We start from the raw sequence: 20,198 nt of genomic DNA on the forward strand, positions 1-20,198 counted from the left end.
GTGATAAATATCATGGATAGTGTGTGTGCTAAAGTCACTCTAAAGGATGACTTTGTGTGGTCCCTGGGGATAGAGCGACTCTGTCCCAGGAAACCGAGAATCTCTTGATTTTCAGGGCCTAGTGTTCTGCCCAGACTATTTAGTGAAAGACAGTGTTTTGCCCTGATTTTTTTTTAAACCTTGAAGCCTGGCCCCCTGAAGGAGCCATGGGCCAGCTGAATCAGTGAAATTCATGGCAGGTTGGGGGAGCACATACATGCCAGCTCTGTCAGATCTGCCACCCTGCTGTGGATTAAGATTGTCAGTGAACACCCTTCCCGCCAGCTCTCCCTTCAGATGGAGTCAGATTCCAGGCAGTTCTGTAAGTGATGAGCCTATTGGTGGCCCAGCTGTACACAATTATGTCTGGCAGTTTCTGAGCCAGCTGGATTGTGTCAGGGTGTCAGGGTGTGGAGTGGGGTTGGAACTAAAAAGAGTAAGAAGGAAGATGTAGGACTGAGCATGAATGAGACAGACAAAGAACTGAATACCAGTGGCACGGCGGGGAGAACATTGTAGCGTGGTAAATGTCAGGGGAAGTGAAGAAATGGAAGAAGTAAACAAAAGCTTAAAAAATAGAGAAAGATGAGTGTGGGCTGCCTTTTCCTTCCTCTCCACTCCCCTGGTCACACCCCAGACCCCAGGACAATAGACTGTTTTTTCATCTTGTAAAATCAGATCACCTTAACATTCTAGCTGCAGGGTTGGGTCTGGTGCAGGGATTTGGAATGGGAGAGAGCAAAAAAAGAATCACAGGATATACAAGAGAGCTCCCTGAGTGCACTTTGCAGCTTAACTGAAATTCCTGCCAGATGTAATGATTGCCACATGAGCCATCACTGTTATGATTAATAATATCCATAATAACATTATTATTCTACTTTATTTATGTTGTTTGATTGAATAGAAGTACTGGCAAAATGCTGATATTTCTATGTAAACAGAAAATAGGGTATTGCTCTATTATACACATTTGCTAATAACACCCAAAGTCTTTGTTGGTCTGAGTCAAATCTAAAAAGCTTTTCCCCACTGTTTTTCCTTTTTGTTATTAGACCCAGATGAAGTAATTTATGATGATGTGCCAAAAGAAGATTCAGACACTGAACCAGGTTTGAGTTTTGTGGTAGCTTTGATGATGATGATTTAATACAATTGCAGGTTTTATTTTAACGCACATGTAAAACTATAATATGATCCAGGGGAATTTGTATCAGACAGACATATAGGTATAAGTTTCATACCCCAAACTGCATGTAAATGCCATTAACATTGTATCACAAATCATCAAGTCCTACGAAGTTCCCAATTAAGAGCTACTCCTGTCAAAATTTGCCTCCAAAAGCCTCTTCTGTTATGTTGTTCAAAGGTCTGATTCATAGATTCCAAAGCCAGAAGGGACCATTTTGAACATTCAGATCTCTGCCACAGTCACAGTCTCGCCCTTTGGGTATTGTTGTTGTTAAAAAAAATCTAGAATTATACAGAGAACTAGCCTAAAAGAGTATTTTCAAAACCACAAGACTTGGGGATCTTCTTGGGTGAAGTAGAATAGCACCTGTTATCTAAATGTAGTGGAGCTTTCTGATGTCTAAAGCTTCAGCTGCTGACTTCCTAGCATGTCAATCCACTCAAGGGTAAAGTTAGCCAGCAGCCAAGTCTCAAACGAAATCTGTTCTTTGACCAACTGTAACGTAACAAATCAGGAAGAGAACTCATGTCAATGAGCTCCTTGCACCTAGCAGTCTACTACTCTACTACTNATATCTAAATGTAGTGGAGCTTTCTGATGTCTAAAGCTTCAGCTGCTGACTTCCTAGCATGTCAATCCACTCAAGGGTAAAGTTAGCCAGCAGCCAAGTCTCAAACGAAATCTGTTCTTTGACCAACTGTAACGTAACAAATCAGGAAGAGAACTCATGTCAATGAGCTCCTTGCACCTAGCAGTCTACTACTCTACTACTTCAGCTTACTGTACATCAATCAGTCAAAGAAGAAATTCAAAGAGGCTGCAACCCACCTATGTATACCTCTGTAGAAAAGTTTTTTTCTAACTCCAAACTAACCTAATTCCTTTACTTGATGGAGGGACAAGAGTAGACTTTGAAATCCTGGCACCCTTGGTTTTCACCTTGAAAATTGTGAGTAATGGAATGTTGGGTGCAGTGTTGTTTCAAGATATTAGATAATATGATCTTCAAAGTCAGACCTTTCTCGCGTACCTTCCTTATTGGGAAGTCTCCATTTGAACTACATCCCCCATCATACACCAAGACCAGGGATTCCCATGATGCACCATGGTGGCTTCACAAGAGAGGGAGACCAAGATGTAGTTCAGTCTCCAAGCCCAACCCGTAGAAGAGAATGAAGCATGGGGAACCTGAACTACAATCAAATCTGAATCAAAAATCTTTGGTTTTGAATCAAAAGTTTTCAGCTGAAAATTTTCAGCTTTCTATTTTTAGCTGAAAAGTCTAAACTTTTCATGGGGGGAAAAACCTGGTTTTTGTGACCGCCTGAACTGATAATTTTGCAATTAACATCTAAGGATTTGCTTGCTTTTAAACTGAGAACAGATTGGGAATGCATATTTATCCTATTGGATGAATTAATTTCTTGAATTTATAAGGAATTTTTAAAGTAATCACACCATGTTTAATGATGGATAGTATTAGGAATTTAGAATGTGTGCTGTTTGTAGTAATGTTTGTACCTTTATAATCCACAATCTGTATGTGTTTTAACAGGAAGACACTGTCCCTGTCTCATGAATTTCCCAAATATGAGGATCCCATTCTGCAATTCAGGCAGATCCATTGAATTCACTGGAGATTAGCTTGGGGGCAGGATCTACCCACACTGCTGTCATTGCGGAACTGGGGCCAATGGCTCCTTCTCATAAGTGCTGTATTGTGCAAATCTCCCCTTGGAGTCAGTGGGAGTTTCATACACAGATTGTTTACAGGACTGGACCCCAAATCAGAGCTATTTAACTATATATGATCCACAAATTTTAGAGTTCGCTGTCATTACAATGGTTTTTTTGTTAAATTCTCTGTTTTGATGGAATGCCATTGAACGGTGCCATGCAAGAAGTATGTTTTTAAGAACAGACTCTATATTTATGGAAAAAACCCAGCTAGATTCAAAAGCTGAGTTTCAGCATTTCCAGGAGTTCACTTTTTGTTAATACCAAATGCTTTAAGTAATATTAATTAATTATTACAAAACTGTTACTTGCCAAATTTTAGTTTTTGAATTTAATAAGTATTGGGCCATCCAGATGTGCAAGAATAAAGTCAAATTTTTTTCCTCTGAAACAATTTGTCATTTACATATAACCTAAATCTTGTCTCTTTTTTGTGCACTATTGCATAAATCAAACATTATCTACAAAGTGCTGGTCAGGTGTGCTGAGTTTTACTGCAGAACAGTTTTTAATTATAATCTTCCAGAAAGTAGAAATTTATAATACAAGTGCCTACCTATCTTAATTGTAATGGTACAAATGATGCCATTTATACTTATGAAAGCAAATACCTGCTTTCTCATGATTATTTGGCAGTAAAATTTTTCCATTTCATTTAGAATCAATGTGTGATGCCTGGGCCAGCTAAAACATCAGTCACAGTAAAGATGGAAAGTAGGAGATAGAAGTTAATAAAGCAATTAAAAGCGTTTCCCCAAACAATGAAGTCATTTTTAATAACCGATTCAATAAGTAATTGTGCAAACTGTTTTTCATTAATTTTTAGCTGACAGCACTTGGAGTGGCTGCTGATATGAAGCCATTTGGTTAGTGATCGGAAAAAGCTTAATGTTTTGAGCTCTTAATCTAGTTTATACATAAGATAATGCTCCTTGGTAATTTGAGGTGATGCATTCATGACTGCTGATTATGAATGCAGTTGGGAGGATGAAAGTGGGTTATGAAGCATAGTTCTTGCTATACTTAGGTCTAATTCATTTTACTTAAAGTGGTAACTTTTTTTAATTTTTTCCTGAAATGATCATGAAAAGGTTCCTAAAGTGAGGTGGTATATGTGGTAGCAAGATACATCAAGGGGAGTTTACATATAGAGGGTCAATTCCTGCTCACCGTACGCATGGTAGTAATTATGTTGACATCCCACTGAACTTGCATGCACAATGAGCAGCATTTGTGCAAAGATCTACTGTATATAAAATAAAACATATAGAGGCAAATCCTGCCTTAGCACCAGCAAACCAGCACGATAAAGATGAACACATATATTGGACATCCCTCCTTGAAGAGGCCACCCTCCCTAGGAAGCGTGGTGTGGGCACCAGAGCATCAGCCATACGTGCTACTGTGGTGCACCAGATTGATATCTGCCTGGAAGCTTGAATGCTGAGAAAAGGCTTCCTACTGCTATCTATGCAGTGTTGCAAAGGGCATACTATAGCCCAGGGATCGGCAACCTTTGGCACGCAGCCTGCCAGGGTAAGCACCCTGGTGGGCCGGGCCGGTTTGTTTACCTGCCACGTCCGAAGGTTCAGCCAATCGCAGCTCCCATTGGCCACAGTTTGCCATTCCAGGCCAATGGGGGCTGCAGGAAGTGGCGCGGGCCGAGGGATATGCTGGCTGCTGCTTCCCACAGCCCCCATTGACCTGGGATGGTGAACTGCGGCCAGTGGGAGCTGCGATCGGCCAAAGCTGTGGAAGCGGCAGGTAAACAAATGGCCTGGCCTGCCAGGGTGCTTACCCTGGTGGGCCATGGGCCGAGGGTTGCCGATCCATGCTATAGCCGATAGGAAACAGGCACTTTGGAATTAAAACACTTCTTTGATGCTTAAGTAAAATATTATATTTTCTGTTGTGTTTTGGTATTAACACATGCAGAGGAAATGATTTATGATGATGTTGAAAACGGAGATGAAGGTGGAAACAGCTCCCTAGAATATGGATGGAGTTCAAGTGAGTTTGAAAGCTATGAAGAACAAAGTGACTCAGAGTGCAAAGATGGATTTCCCAGCTCCTTTTTGCGAGGCAACCACAAAAGACATGTATGTAACCCACAGCAGTCTTTCCTTATTTGTTTTTTCTAGTTACCCTGATTGTTCAACATTTACCTTGTCCAGTTGTCCCCATACCCTCTCATGAACCCAACTTCCAAGGACAAAGAGCATCTTTGCAAATGAGCTCTGAATAATGTTCCCTCTAATTTTTGAAAGGCCATGTACACAAAAAATTTCTTCTGTGCAAAGTTTTGAAACATAGTTCAGATTTGTGCGCCATGAGGCAAATGCGCCAAGTGAGTAAAATGTTTATACATGTAAAAAGCTTTAATTTGCAGTTTGTGATGATAATAGTTTTACACCATGTTATTTTATAAATGTTATTTTTAAATACTTAGAAAAAGGAAATTTAACCATTCTTCATGAAACAGAAGTTAGTTTTAAGCATTATGCTTTATGATCTTTTTTTTATAGACAATCACAAGCATATATCAAGCACATATTAATCATGATCATTATCAGTCCATACGCTTCTGCCCGTTGGTGTCCACTTTCACCTTTCATTCTATGTACATGTCTGAAAAGATTTTGATAAACATATGTAGATTGCCACGTATTCGCAGGGGCAAAAGAAAATGCAGGCCTGTTATTTACCAGGCTGCACTTGGCAACAGACTACATAGGTAAGTGATGCAAGGAGAGTATGGTTCACGATGCAAACTGCAGACACACACAACTAAAATTAATCAATTTTAAATTTTATTGGAGATAGTTACAAGGGGTAAGGGAGCAGCTTATGATTAGCTAATAGAGTTAACAAAATCTAAAACACACAATGCTTAAAATATCTACTAACAATATTTATAAACAAAATGCAGCATTTAGTAATAACTGATACTTACAAAAATACAAACCAACGCATCACGACCGGCAAACGTAGAAGCTCTAATTTGAAACATGTGAGCTGAGAGAGAGGCTTCGAGGTGATCAGGCTCGGTTACGGGGTACACAGATACACGGATTCGTTTTCTTCTCTCCCTGCCTGCACATGGCAGGGCGACCTAAAAATACTACTATGACATCACAGAAGTGTCATAAGGGGACAGGGGCCCAAAACCTGTGTGTGTCGCCCTGATTGCACAAGCAATTATTTACACCAAATTAGGGGATCAGGTGCCAAAGGCCTGGCTTTTGCCCCCAAAAGTGAGCGTAAGGGCATATATGTGTAGATGCGTTATAACACACTGAATGACAAAGAAGAGGGCCAGGGCAATACCGCATGGCAAGTTCTACAGGATGCAGACAGGATCCCATTCATAACAGGCACCCCGTGCCCTGGCCAGATAGTTTGGCCGAAACCTAAACTTCCGAGCCGACTTCCTCATTCCCACCTTACGAGGGATTGTCGCTCGGGGTGCGAAGCGATGAGGCCGAGGCAACAAACTGTAATGCAGCTTTTATTGAAGGCACATCCCGAGACAGAAGAAGAGCGAGCCCAACCAGAAGGACACAAACAGGATGGAAATAGGATTGTAGGGCGCAAGCCAAGCCAATCGAGCCATGACCACAAACTGGAACGGTAGCTCTCTCGTGAAACTCTCTGACAGAGAAGCTCAACGGTTGCAGGCTTTAACAATGAGGACAAATAGGAGAAATAGATGGCAAAGAAAACAACATTTTATCAGCAAAGTCTGGAATAACTTCAGCAATTTAGTACAAAATGAGGAAGATTGTAACAAATATATTGAATCATTAATCTATTTTGAATACTATACTGAGCAAGGGAATTTAACTGCTGATTAAATAAGGAGAGGCTCCTTTGCCCGTAGTATTAGCAAGCATTTCAATAGCAAGGGATTGAAACAGCACTTGATTACATAACATCAATATAACTAAACAGGATTAAAAACTAACAATAGAGGATTGCGAGGAGAACACAGCAAATGCAACATCACTGCACATCCAAAAATGGCCATGGTCTTAAGGACGAAAATGTGGTATGGCTCCACCCATTATTGGTTACAGAATCAAAAGGTGGATGTCGTGATAATACATGCAGCCTCAGCATGATGCAGATGCAGGGCATGAAATAGATACATATGTGTTAGGAGGTATAGAAGGTTCCAAAAAAAATATCATGAGTTCAAACGATAAACAATTAATGGGACGGTGGGGGTAGGTAAATTAAGAGTGGTTAGTTAAGGAGGTATTAGCATAAGAGAAACTTCACATAGAACAATTAGAATATGCACCAACCCAAGTAGGGCTGGGTTATAAACTATTACCACAAAAACCCAACAATGAGGTGCTGGAACTGTAATACTCTTAATTAAAGGAAAGCTATGATTACTTTCGACTTGAAGCATTTAAGAACTGGAACACATAAGAAATTAAATTGTGTAAGAACAAATTATTCCAAACACTAGAAGCAGCCCACTGCACATAGGGGGAAACAATTTACATTAGATATATTAAATGAAGAAAAGTTCATAAACTATTGGTACCAAATTGAAAGGGTAATGGATATTTAGGTGAGGAATCTGAGTGGAGCAAACAAGGCATTCTTCTGGACTTAGCGTCTGACAGGGACTGGTTTCTGCTGACCTCCTGGCACCCAGTAGGTGGCGAACCAAGTTTGTAGTCCACCTTCTCCTAAGGGCTCCGTGGGCAAAGAATGTTGTGAGGGAGAGCAGCATAACCTGTAAAACAGAATAATACGAGCCCTGCTCAGGCATTAGGTTTGTTTTATTAACAATTACATTGCTGAGCCAGTTATGAACTAGCTTGTCACTGGGGCACTTGTAGCCACTAAGTAGGTGTTAGGGTACTTTGCTGGCTCTCCGTAGGTTTCTCGATGCCAGAGGCTTGGTTAGAAAGCCATATCAGTGTATAACAGGAAATGGTTTATCAAAGTCATGTTCAATAACATGATTGAATTCTCTTTACACAGACTCAAGGTAAAACTTTAGTTTAGAAAAAATAGTGGATTGGATCTGCTTTTGCAGCAGGATTCGATGTATGTACACATTCTTACAATTTTGGTAATAGCAACACACTAGTTTGCAAAAATCAACCATAGCAATAAAAACACAATTCATTGCAAGTGTCCATTTACAAATGTTTTCATGCCACATCTTTGGATTCAATACCATTGGAGTTTTGGGCATTTTTAGGGTTAACCTGTGGCTTCCCTTTGCATAAATTTAGTCTTTCTCTTTTCTCCTTGTTCTGCAGGACCAAAACCCTGATTCTCTCGCTTAACCAAATTCACTGCTGAGGGGATGGCTCGTTTTACTCACAATTTAACGAGCTAATCTATTACAAGGTCTTTCTTCTCCCTGCTAGTCAGGGTAAGTTGCATATAACACAGAACACTAGCAATGGAGACATTTCGTCAACAACATGGTTTTCCAACAAGCTGGCCACACTACACACCACAACACTTGATACAGGGCTGCTTACACTTTTTGTAACAGCTTCTTACTCTATTGAGACCTTCTCAAAGCTACCCCCACTGGATTTTCAAACAGAAAGTCAGTGGATCCATAACAACCAGAAAACGCTTTTCGCTACTGTTGAGAACTAAAAACTCTCCTTTGATCTTAAACTCCATCTTTCACACCCTTAGCTGCCCCCAGAAATGGCTTGCACAGATTAACCATGAGATTCTTTCCTTAGCAGCTTTCTAAGCAACAATTCACCCCTCTCAGAACTTCTGCCTTCAGCCCTTTCACCTAGCTGGACTGCCTAAAGGAACACTCCCTGAGCCACAACAGATTCTATTCTGGTCTTACTACATTCAGAATACTTTTGGCCCATTAGGCAGATTCCAACACAATTTCTTCAGGCCAACCATAGACGCTTCTAGATAAAAACGTTAGAGGTACTCTCCTTCCCTTGGGCATACTTCCTTATAGTCACTGGCAACCTGCAAGTTGTTAGCTCAACACACACAAGTATTAGGAATTATTATCCTCCTTGTGTTCTCAACACGTTCGTTACAACCTTGTAGTACGCGTGACACACATTAAATCACCTTTCTGCTTCTTTGTGCCGCTGGCGTAGGGTATCAGCCCTGCTTTAGGACAGGAGCTGCTACACCCTTCTCCAACCTCTGCTACAGAACCCAAACTGGATGCAACCTAGTTACCAGTGCCACTCCTTCCCCAGCAGACAGGAACTCAGACCATTCCCTCTGCCTGGGCATTTTAGCATGTATTGTACAACCACCTCTGATGACAACTGAATTTACCCCTTAACATCACAGCTGAAAGGCAACCTTCTGTTGCTCCACAAACACAGAAAAAGCTGGTAGAACAACATTCTCCTCTCCACCCAGCAGCACAACTGCGCGATCTCATTTCCCCCTGTCCCAGCACACATCAGGCTGTTACCAGACAAACTGCCTTGGAGACGACGGTCAGCTTCCTCCATAGGCACGTCAATGACCCCTGACCACCGACACAAGGCAACATTCCTCTCACATGTCTCAATCCCTTCCACACAGGCAAACAGGTAGGGATAGGGACACTATCTCTCCACTATCTCTTGTTTTCCCAACGCCCCTGACTTAGACCACCAGCCATCAGTTCACCCAGGCCTGCCTAGGCTCATTCAGGAACTTTTCCCTACCAGGCACATGCCACTCCCAACAGATAAGCTGCTGCCTTTTCACTACCCGAAGCTACTCCAGCAAATCACAGTTACCCATCCAAGGTTCACTTTTACAAGCTTACAGTCAACAATCATTACCCATTACAAAATTACCTTTCTTCTCATTAGGCTTCCACCTGTCCATTTACTGAATTCTTCTGAGAAACATCTCAAGATTATATTATCGTGTCGCAATTTAGTTTCGTAATTAAATAATTTTTTTTTATCATTGGCATAATAATTGCGGCCGGATTACAGTATGAACCCAGGGAAACAATTTGAAACGGTACCTCGTTTTTAACAATGCAGCTACATCTCTCCAAAGCGAGAGATCGCAGCACCGAGTTCTCACGACAGCCCCGGCACGAGGCTAGCAGGAACAATCGCTGCTAGACACCTAAACTCCGGTGGCCCGGAGGCAACCTGTATCTGCCAGGGTAATGGTACAGTATACCTTTAGAGTTTCCTGAGCCAAGGAAAGATCCATTCATTACTGGATAGTCAATTTTGCTAGTAAAAGGTAAAACGCATGTGAACTGTCATTACATTGGCTCGTGCTGCAGCGTACCACGGGCAGGCCCCAACTCCCCCGCATACCGTCGTGACGCAATGTAGATTGAGCGCACGTAATTCCAGCAAAAGAAAATGCAGGCGCTGTATACCAGGCGCAACGGCAACAGACATAAGGTAGGTGCAAGGAGAGTATGGTCATCGTGATGCAAACCAGCACACACAACTAAAATTACAATTTTAAATTATTGGAATAGTTACAAGGGTAGGGGCAGCTAGATAGCAATACGAGGTACCAAAACCTAAAACAACTACAATAACTAAAATATCTACAACAGATAAACAAAATGCAAGCATTATATACCTGAATACTTACAATACAAACCAACCAACACGACCGAACTAGAAGCTCATTTGAAAACACTAGCTAGAGAGAGCTTCGAGTGGTCAGCTCGCACGGGGGTAACGGAACACGATCGTTCTCCTCTCCTCTCCAGCATGCACGGGCGACAAAATACTTACTAGTGACATCAACAGAATGCATAGGGACAGGCCCAAAAACTGTGGTTCGCCTCGGAGTGGCACAGGATGCAATAATTTACCCCCCAAAAGGTGAGGTAATGCATATTGTTGTAGAATGCGTTCAACACTGAATGACAAAGGAAGAGGCCAGGGCAATACCGGTATGGCAAGTTCTACAGGATGCAGACAGGAACCCATTCTAACAACATATAATAAAGACAATGTAATAAGTATGCCATTATGTCAATTTATAAGGATTTTCAGATAGACATCATAAGTAAAAAAAGAAAAACAAGAGTTTGTATTTTAAATATAAAATTTTCCTAAAAAATATCAATAAATGATTATCAGCCAAGAATAAGATATGTAATTACAAATGCATTTTAATTTCTTTATTGGTCAAAATGTCAAAGGGTGTTAAACTAACCTTACTGTTTTTCCCTGCAATCTTTTTCATTTTCCCATTCAATATAAACTCTGTCCAGATCTCTCAGTCCTCCATCCAGCTGGTAACTCTTAATACACATCAGCATGTCCAAATGATCTACTTGTAAACAATTCTGTTTGTTTTTTAGAGTGGTCATTAAGCTAACGCTATGCTCACAGTCTGCAGTTGATGCTAGGAATGTTCCTCCAATATCCATCAACTTTGCAAGATACTGAAACTTTTCGTTCTGGTGAGCAAATGTCACCATCTCCGGGAAACTTAAAACCAATTGGCTTTTGATTGTCTCAGCTACTGCAAACTTGAAGTCATTGTACTGACTGACTGTAACAATCTCCTCAGCAAGAAAGTCTTTGTATATTGAACATAGGGATTTGACCTGATGAATTCCAGAATTGAAGTCACACTTAACTATTGCTGCACAATCGAAAGCAGACCACTTCAAGACTTCATCCTCTGGAAACCTGTCTGCCAAATGTGCACACATGATGTTTATGAAAGTTATTACGGGACTGGTATCAATTTCATTATTTTCTTGAGAGCTCATATCTAAGAGAGCCTTAACTTTGTCACTTCATAAGACTGAATCTCCAAAGTACTGTCTTCTGATCTTGTTCAGCTTACCTTAGGCAAGGTGAAATGTTTCAAGAGGTTAAGGCCTCATTTCTGGACAGCGTGGATAGTGAAGCCAGCTCTGACAAAACATCATTCAAAACTTCTAATGTTATTCTGTATTCCATCGTATTCAGCTTTTTGTTGCAATATTTAGAAACTAGATCAGTATCTTTTGTCTTGCTCAAAATGTTCCAGAAGAGGATTATAGTTGCAAATAATTGCTCAAAGTGCAAAGTGCCTAGATAACCAGCACACTTCACTGAGTTGCCTGAAAGCCACTGACTCACATTCAGAAGCATCTACTATTTCCTGAAATTTGCATTTTCTCCTGGATGACTGACAGAACACCATGTAGACAGTTCTCATTAAGGTTTTGATGTCTCTTATCAGCTTGACCTCTTTCCATGCATCAAAAATCCCCAAGTCTTCCCGGTGTGTAATGCAATGTTGCTGGACTAAGTGTGGAATATCACGTTTCAGCTGAGCCACCACGCCATTGAGTTTGCCCAGCATCACGGAGGCACCATCAGATGTGAACATCACCATTTTTATTAGATCAAGTTGGTGTTTTTTATAAAACTCTTTGATTGCAGACACTATTGAAACAGTATCAGAGAGATAGCCATGTTAGTATGGATCTGTAAAAAGTGTCAGAGTCCTACGGCGCCTTATAGACTAACAGCCGTCTAAAATAGCATCACATTTGTGCAATTGTAATAATCCACCAAGTTTTATAGTCTGCAGAATTTATGGATCTATATTCAAAGTAGAGTATCAAGTATCTGTTAATGGATATATCAGTGCTTTCATCAACAACTAGAGTATGAAAGATTGCTGATGCTATTTCATGCATGATGTCATTTTGGACAATGCAGTTGATAATTTCAAAAAATTAAAAACAGTATTTTTTACTTCTCCAGCTCACTGGTATGCGCACATACTGTTCTATATGGTCATTAATATCCTGAACAGAAGGCATTGAGCTGTTCATTTTAATAGCCAACAACACACTGTCAATAAATACCTCGATTTCTTCTGGGTTTGAGCACTTGCATTCAAGATTAATTTGCCTCCTCTACTTTTCATCTGGACTTTCAAGAATCATGCTAAGCAATCCACTCCGTAAGGAAGGGTTTTTGTTTCTATGTCTTGTTATACCATCTATATGAAACTTACTTGACAGATGATGCTTTAAGAAATCCAACTTCCATACATCGTTCCACATTGTTCCTGTTGAAAATTCTCCCAAAGCTCTGACATCTTGACAATATACACAAATCACTCCATTGTCCTCCTCATGTGTGAATATTTCATGAAGTTTAACAAGTTATTACATGATGTGACTTTGGTGTAACCGTCTCTATAGTCTCATCCAACCATCCAGATTTAAATGAAGTCATTGTTCTTTTACGCTTTAGACCTCTTGACAGTGACATTTTGGGACTGTTTTTTTTGCCAGATTGGTTTATTTAAAATTAATACTTTTATTATATGGTTACTATTTCAATGCTCTGAACAGCATGACTCGACAAAAGGGCAAATGGGAGATGACTCAGATCAGAATACTGGAAGTTTGTACATAGCAAAAAAATAAAAGTGGCAAAAAAACACAGGAAAATGGTAAAACATCACGAGTAAATGTATGAAGTCCAATGCCTTTGAAAGATTTCAGTCACGAAAACAACACTTACCTTTGTTTATTTTGGGGAAATCTTTGCAGTTCCATAGCAACTACGGCCAGGCATTTTGATTTATTCGCACGTACTTGAGTTTGTACACAGCCAAGTGAACAGACTACAAGGAGATGTGTGGGACCCGATGTGATCAACGTGCCACATTCAAAATGCTGGTGGGGAGGGATATGAACGATTCATTGCCGTCCTTTCCCTTTCCCCGCCTTGCCAGCTAGTAGAATCTGGCTGTGTTGATAGATGGCGGGCGAACAATGTCAAAAGTTGCCCATAAATGATATTTCAGCCTGGCTCCAACATAGTATTTCATTTTTTGTTCATGCGGTGTTTCGCTGTGTCAGTGGGGTTTAGAATCTGTGTGTGTGTGCAGACGTGAACAGCTTAGAGGGAACAGTGACTCTGAACCAGTAAGAGAAAGAGGACTGAAGGCAAAACATAAAAGGAAAAAATTGGTGAAAATGTAAAGGGAGACAGATCTGCACATAGGCTATGAAAGTGGGTTGTTTGTTTCCCATGAGCTGTTCATGATCTTTCCCATTTTTGCAGCTGCTGACAATAGTGTAAGTGGCAAATGGGTATGAGAAGTAGTGTGAAGAGTAGAACTGGGTGACCGTCATGGATTTTTGAGGCTGTTCAATCTGCATGAATGGTTTTGCAGAATTCACAAAACTAGTCAGTTTGCAAACATTTCACAGCCCCCTTTGATTTTAACTCTATTTTATTGCTCAGCTGTGATTCAACTTTGAAAAAATGATTATTGTAGCTGAAGGGAAGCCTATGCTATGTATTGAGGGATAGAAAGACTCAGAGTCTCCCTGGTGAAGGTGGATCGTCTGTATACAAGCTGTATAGTGCCTGATTTTCTGGTCTAGTACCTTTGTTCTCCATTGCTCCTGGAGGCAGCCCTGGACTGGTTCAGTGCCTAGAGTACATTAAACTCAGGCTGCTCTAGTTTCTACCAGCTGCTAATGATCCTCTAATCATTTCAGAACTGGGATTTGTTAGGGTGCGTGATGCTCCAGCGCCCTGTGCCAAGGTGGTCAGGACTAGGTATTGCAGATCCAGCTGTTTCAGCAGATTTGCAGAGGAACACAACGATGGGGAAGGTATCAAGGACTGAGAGGTAGCCTATACTCTGAATCTGTATTTGAATTAGAAGTTAAATCTCTCCTGTCTTCTGGTTGATTGGTTGTTTTTGGTCTTTCTTCCTACTCTATCTCCAGGTTTTTTGCCTTATATTTAAATAGTTACATTTTCTCTCTGCCATTACACTGCTCATTTTCTTGCATTTCCTTTTATAAGGATTGCCAACCCAATAATGTAGCAGTTTCAAACACAAAATGTTCAACTGGGTACAAAGTTAGGGAGAAAAAATTCACCGTGGAGAGAAGACTAAGCAGAGAAAATGTTGTTGTACAGATTTGATATAAGACCCTATATGGAATAGAATAGAACAGAATTCCACAGGCTCCACATTTTTATTTCACAGATTTCTTAACTCACTGCTCTTCATGTCACTGCTCCATCCACTGCCCTGTATCCCATCCATGCAGAATCAGGATCAGGAACTCGGGTGGGGAGGAGAAATGACTGAAGAACTGTCTGATTAAAAGAGACTAGTTAAGCACTGTTGTTTTCCTCCCTGGCTGAAATAAGCTTAAGCTACGTACCTGATGCTTGCTGGGGTAATTCTGGACCTGACTGAAGAAAGATCTGATTCTCATTCTGAATATATTAGGCAGCAGTTGAGAAATGCTCTGCACATAGTGTGCCTAAAGTGGCAGGATGTTTTGTTTCTTCACTCTTGTTACCCGTGGCGTATTGGTGGGGCTCTAGTGAAACACACTTTTAACCTTGTCCTTTTTTTTTTTTTTGGTGAGGGCGGCATGTTTGCAAAATGAAATGCCCTCTTCTGTGTAGATCAAATTCTCCTCTCATTTACATGGGTGTAAGGCAAGAGTGGTACCAACGGTGTTAGTTACATCTTGACCTATAAGGGTAGCTCAGAGCAGAATTTGGCCCTTTATTTTCAACTTGGTGAACATCTCGTTTCATATTACCTCAGTTTGTTGTCAAATAATGCTACTGATGTCAAAATGGGAAGTTTTATACTGGATTTTTTCAGTGAATATTTTTCTTTGTACTTTCACCTGAGGTTCTCAGAGTGCTTCACAAACATTGATTATTAAGTCATACAACAGCCCTTGGCAGGTATTGTCCCTTTAATACAAATTCATGCACAGAATGATTATATGACTTGCCTAAGGCCTGCAGTGCTTCTGGAATAAAGCTGTGAATAGGTCACAGAATTCCTGATTCCCACTCCTTTGCTCTAACTAGTAGATTATACATCTTTCCCTACTGGACTATGCTTACCCAACTCACCAGTGCGATGAACTCCAATTTCAGAAATATTCAGAAGTTCTGCAGATACATTGGCCTATTTTTTGACAGTTTTCCTTTCAGTTCACCATTCTTGAGGATCTTCACAAATATAGATGCTAGAATTCATACTTGGCACAGTGGAGTGGTGTTCTAGGTTAATGCTAATGTATTATAATAGCAAGAGATGCACAGTATAACTTTAAATTTAGATGAGCTTAGCACAACTGCTATTCTTTTGGATTGATTGAAGCTTCCTCTTTCTTCATCATGTAAAGGACTTGCCAGTGGATTGTGAAGGCCTGAGTCTAAGCCTCAGTGGGTACTCTACATGGGGATAAAAGACCCATGGCATGGCTGTGGCTGGCCCAGGTCAGGGTCACTGAGCTTGGGCTCCACCCTGAGCCCGAATGTCTACACAGGAATTTTTCAGCCACAGAGCCTGAGACCTGCGAGTCCGAGTCAGCTGACCCAGGCCAGCCATGAGTTTTTATCCCTGTGTAGACATACTCAGTAAGTGCAGCAATGTGTATAACACATAAACAAAAAACCCAGCTCCCCTAATTGGTTACATTCTCTCTATTGACAGGACACTGATAGACAGACAGAACTGCATGCATGATACTTCGCATGTACTTCAGTGTTAAGTTTGCACTACAAACTACAAAAGTTTACAGCCTTTTTGAAAAGATTGTATTTTTTTATACACTGTAGCTTTCTCATGACCTAACCCGTTTAAAGGAGCACTATGAGAAAAAGATGAAAGATTTGATGGCAAACACTGTGGGAGCGGTAGAGATTCAGCAACTAAAGCAAAAACATGAGCAGAAGGTAGTGTAGTTAATTTTTGTAACAAGCTATGTGTTAAAATGATTGTTCTTCGAATGCAGACAATGTTATCTTTTCTTTGTTAAACAGCAAGCTGAATATCAAAAATGGAACAGTAACTTATTTAAAATTAATACTAAATGTACTGGATATTGTACATTTGTTTTACAAGAACATTGTCAAGGATTTCTATAGTGTTTACTGTCTGGGTGTAATACTTTTACAAGATCAACTAGAACATAGTCTTTCCTTAATGATTGAGGCCCTGATCCTGCTACCTGATCCAAGTGTGCAGATCCCTTCCGTCCTTGTGGAGCCTTGTTAAAGTCCATGGGATCTATGTGGGCATAGGGGTCGTCCCACATGGATCAGATTGCACAATTGGGGACCTTCATGCTTTGTACAGAATGGAGCTGAAATGAAGAAGGTTGTTTTTCGATAACAACTTTGGCTCATCTACTGAAAGTGCCTTGTCACAGTAAGATACTTTTGTTTATGCCCTATTTATAATTGACAGTGTCAGCAGAGTTGTGGGAGTAGCATTCATTTTTGCTGTGGCTGCAGTCAGGAAAGAGAGAGCAGTTTTTTTTTAATGGAGATTTACTGGGAAAATTGGATCTCTGGCTAATAATTGTAATACTTTTTTCACGTATGCCTAAAATAAAATAAAATAATGTAGACTCTGATGGGCTGCAATTTAAACATCCTTGCAATACAGTTTGTATTTAAGAATGTAATTAATTATAAATGGAACCAGTGTTCAGATCAGTTTCAGTTTGGGATAGGGTTAGTAGTTTGCATTTGAGGTTGAACTTGGACTACGTTTCAGCTTCATGCCAGTGACATTTTGTGATCTATTCTCAGTACATATCTGCCTGGCTGAACACTTGAATGGTGGAAATCTAGTGGTTCTTGTAAAATTTCCACCATCTTGTATTGCATCCAAAGCAGATTCAGAAAACAAGTCTCATCCAGGTGTAGATGTTATCAGAAAAAATCAGAGGACAGGAGAGACCAATGTTCAGATTTGAAGTCCCACCTCAATTAATATATTTTAAAATACCCATATATATTCATAACACCCACAGTAGTTTTTTTCATAAGATTATAGTCATTTGACCATAGGTTAGATTTTGGGCCTAAACTACTTGACAATGTTCTTTCAAAAGATGACTTTTTTTAAGAAGATTGATGCTACAGTATATTGAATTCTACTCTTATTATTCACTGAACATGTAGAATATGTTTTTTGCTGTCTTGCAGATGCAAAAGCTCATGAGGGCTGCTAGGGAAGGTACCAAAGATGGTTATGAAAAGACTAAAGCAGCTGTGAAGAAAGGTCGTTCGTTCATCAGAACCAAATCCTTTATTACCCAGGGTAGGTGTGCATTATTTAAGTTTCTCTATAAAGTATAGGTGATGGTCTTAGCATGTTATTTATTACCAGCAGTATACTGGACACGTGAGAGCAGAGTTACGTTGATAAAGCATGTCTCAATCACAATAGGGGCTCTGTTAGATCTATGGTTGTGGAATCTCCAAGGGTTTTAAGATTTTGAAGACAACCTTGAGGACCTTGGAAATTCATTAGAAACCTGAGTGAGCCATATTATGCTTCAGTCAGCCTTGCACCGCCATTTACAATAAGCAGTGTTATAGATGCTGCCTAGTCCAAAGCTCATATGCAGTATGGCAAATGGGACCATGGGAAATGTCAGAAGATGTGTCCTCCATTGTCTTCTGTCAAATAAAGCCCTTGAACATCAGCCAGCTGCTGAAGAAATCTAAAGAGTCTGCATCCTAAGTATGCTTTTCTGGTTTAGCCCCTGGAGTCACAGTGATTACTATTAACCAATGAGCGTTTGCCAAGTGACACTTTATACTTACCACCACTATTTCCTGTCCTAAGCATAAAGGGAAACCGTTGTATCTCCATGCCGTGGTGTGGAGGATCATTGTGTCAGCCCAAGAAAGAGGAGTCTAAGGACTGCAAGCTGAATGCTGCCACCTACCATCCTTCAAGAAATGGAAATTGATAGGAAAGGAAGGAGCTTTCCCAGGACACTGCTAATCTGAATAACCCCTGTCCATGGTAACAACAGATACACAGCCCTCCCCACCAGCAGCAGCAGAGCACCACAATAGTTTTTGGCCTGGGAAAGTGTCAGGGAGTACAAAGTTCCTTCTCATCCGAAAAAATGCAGGGAGCTAGTCTGTCTCGCCACTCAAGATGCCTGGCAAGGGGATTATTTCAGCCATAAGGCTGTAAGGACTGACACACAGTGCTTATCCCTGGGCTGGACTCAAACTGGTTCCTGGACACAGGAGTTTGATTACTGGAGAATGGAAGAGGTTTTTACACAACTTTCCTGCTCATAAACTTATCCTCATTCATGAGTGTGGCACAGGTGGATTTGGAGTTTGACCTTCACCATCAAGTCAGCCAGTCATTGTTTAGTCTGCCATGGAGCTAACATATCTAGTTATTTAGGGGCTATGTAGCCCAGAAGAAGGGCATGTACATTTCTGGCTGGATTGAGCTCTCAGCTAGTTTCCTAGTCCATGGGAAACTGGTTTGTTTTGCAGACTTTCTGAAGAAACACATAGACTTTGCAAGCCAGAAGAACTCCTTCCTTAATTAGTGTTTTTCTAAAGCCATAATTGCTTATGCTCTTTGCTTCCTGAAGCATTACTTCCCTCATGTCTGTGTGTATTATACTACCAATCACTGAACGGAGTGTTTTCTACAGAAAATCAATAACAATTGTTAAGTCCCTAGAGGACTACATGGAATCTCTGCCTCTCTTATGTTTCTCTACTTGAGAAATTTTTGTTTTGGTTGGTTGATTTTCTTGTTTATTACAGGTTTAAGTATTTTATTTTTTTGAGTGAGGGGTTAGTTGGGAGTGTCAGTGTGTGAGTGTCATTCTTGCTTTGGTGGAAAGTAGTTCTTAAGAGAGATTTTGCAGCATTTCTTAAAGACGGTCAGATTATGAATCACCTAATCTCCTGTGGAAGTGTGTTCAACAGATGCATCCCTTTGAGCAAGACTGCTCTCTCCTCTGCTGTCCTATGCTTCTTTCTGGGCAGGAAAGAACAAACGGAAGTAAAGCAAAAGACACAGAAGCTACCTCTGCACTGAGGATGCTTTGGAACGCTCCCACCCTTGCTATACCATTGCTGCACCCCTATTACGGTGAAAACATCAGCAGTTATTCTCTGCAGAGCTCCCACTGTTTCTGGCACTGAAGGAACTACACCAGTGCTAGAGTAATGATTGCAAAGTTCATTAACTTGGTGTAGACAAGACTGTGGATACCCCAGTATGATGACTGTGCATGAGCAATGTGATTCTGGCATTCCTAGCCAAAGATAAGGAAAAATTGACTTTCTGCTGTATTTCATTCTATGTAGATCATAAAGCATCCTGTATGGAAGAAGAGGAACTGAATTTATTTATTGATGTTGACTGTATGCATACAGAAGCAATTATGACTCCTATGCCTGAAGGATTATCACAGCAACAGGTAGTA

The 20,198-nt window shown here is 40.6% G+C and overlaps 1 protein-coding gene across 2 annotated transcripts in view; it reads left to right on the top strand.

The window, feature by feature from the left end:
* ARHGEF10 (Rho guanine nucleotide exchange factor 10) overlaps nt 1-20,198 on the top strand; it is a 217,006-nt gene that overhangs the window by 111,007 nt on the left and 85,801 nt on the right. Inside the window, exons 7-11 of one of the 2 annotated variants that reach the window (XM_075063709.1) lie at nt 1,095-1,151; nt 4,904-5,067; nt 16,552-16,668; nt 17,929-18,043; nt 20,080-20,192. In XM_075063709.1, coding sequence (XP_074919810.1) covers nt 1,095-1,151; nt 4,904-5,067; nt 16,552-16,668; nt 17,929-18,043; nt 20,080-20,192 — 566 coding nt within the window. The remainder of the gene's footprint in view (nt 1-1,094; nt 1,152-4,903; nt 5,068-16,551; nt 16,669-17,928; nt 18,044-20,079; nt 20,193-20,198) is intronic. The other variant, XM_075063710.1, reaches the window with a different exon arrangement.

The sequence above is a fragment of the Chelonoidis abingdonii genome, chromosome 3 (genome assembly GCF_003597395.2).
Source record: "Chelonoidis abingdonii isolate Lonesome George chromosome 3, CheloAbing_2.0, whole genome shotgun sequence".
Classification (NCBI taxonomy): domain Eukaryota; kingdom Metazoa; phylum Chordata; order Testudines; family Testudinidae; genus Chelonoidis; species Chelonoidis abingdonii.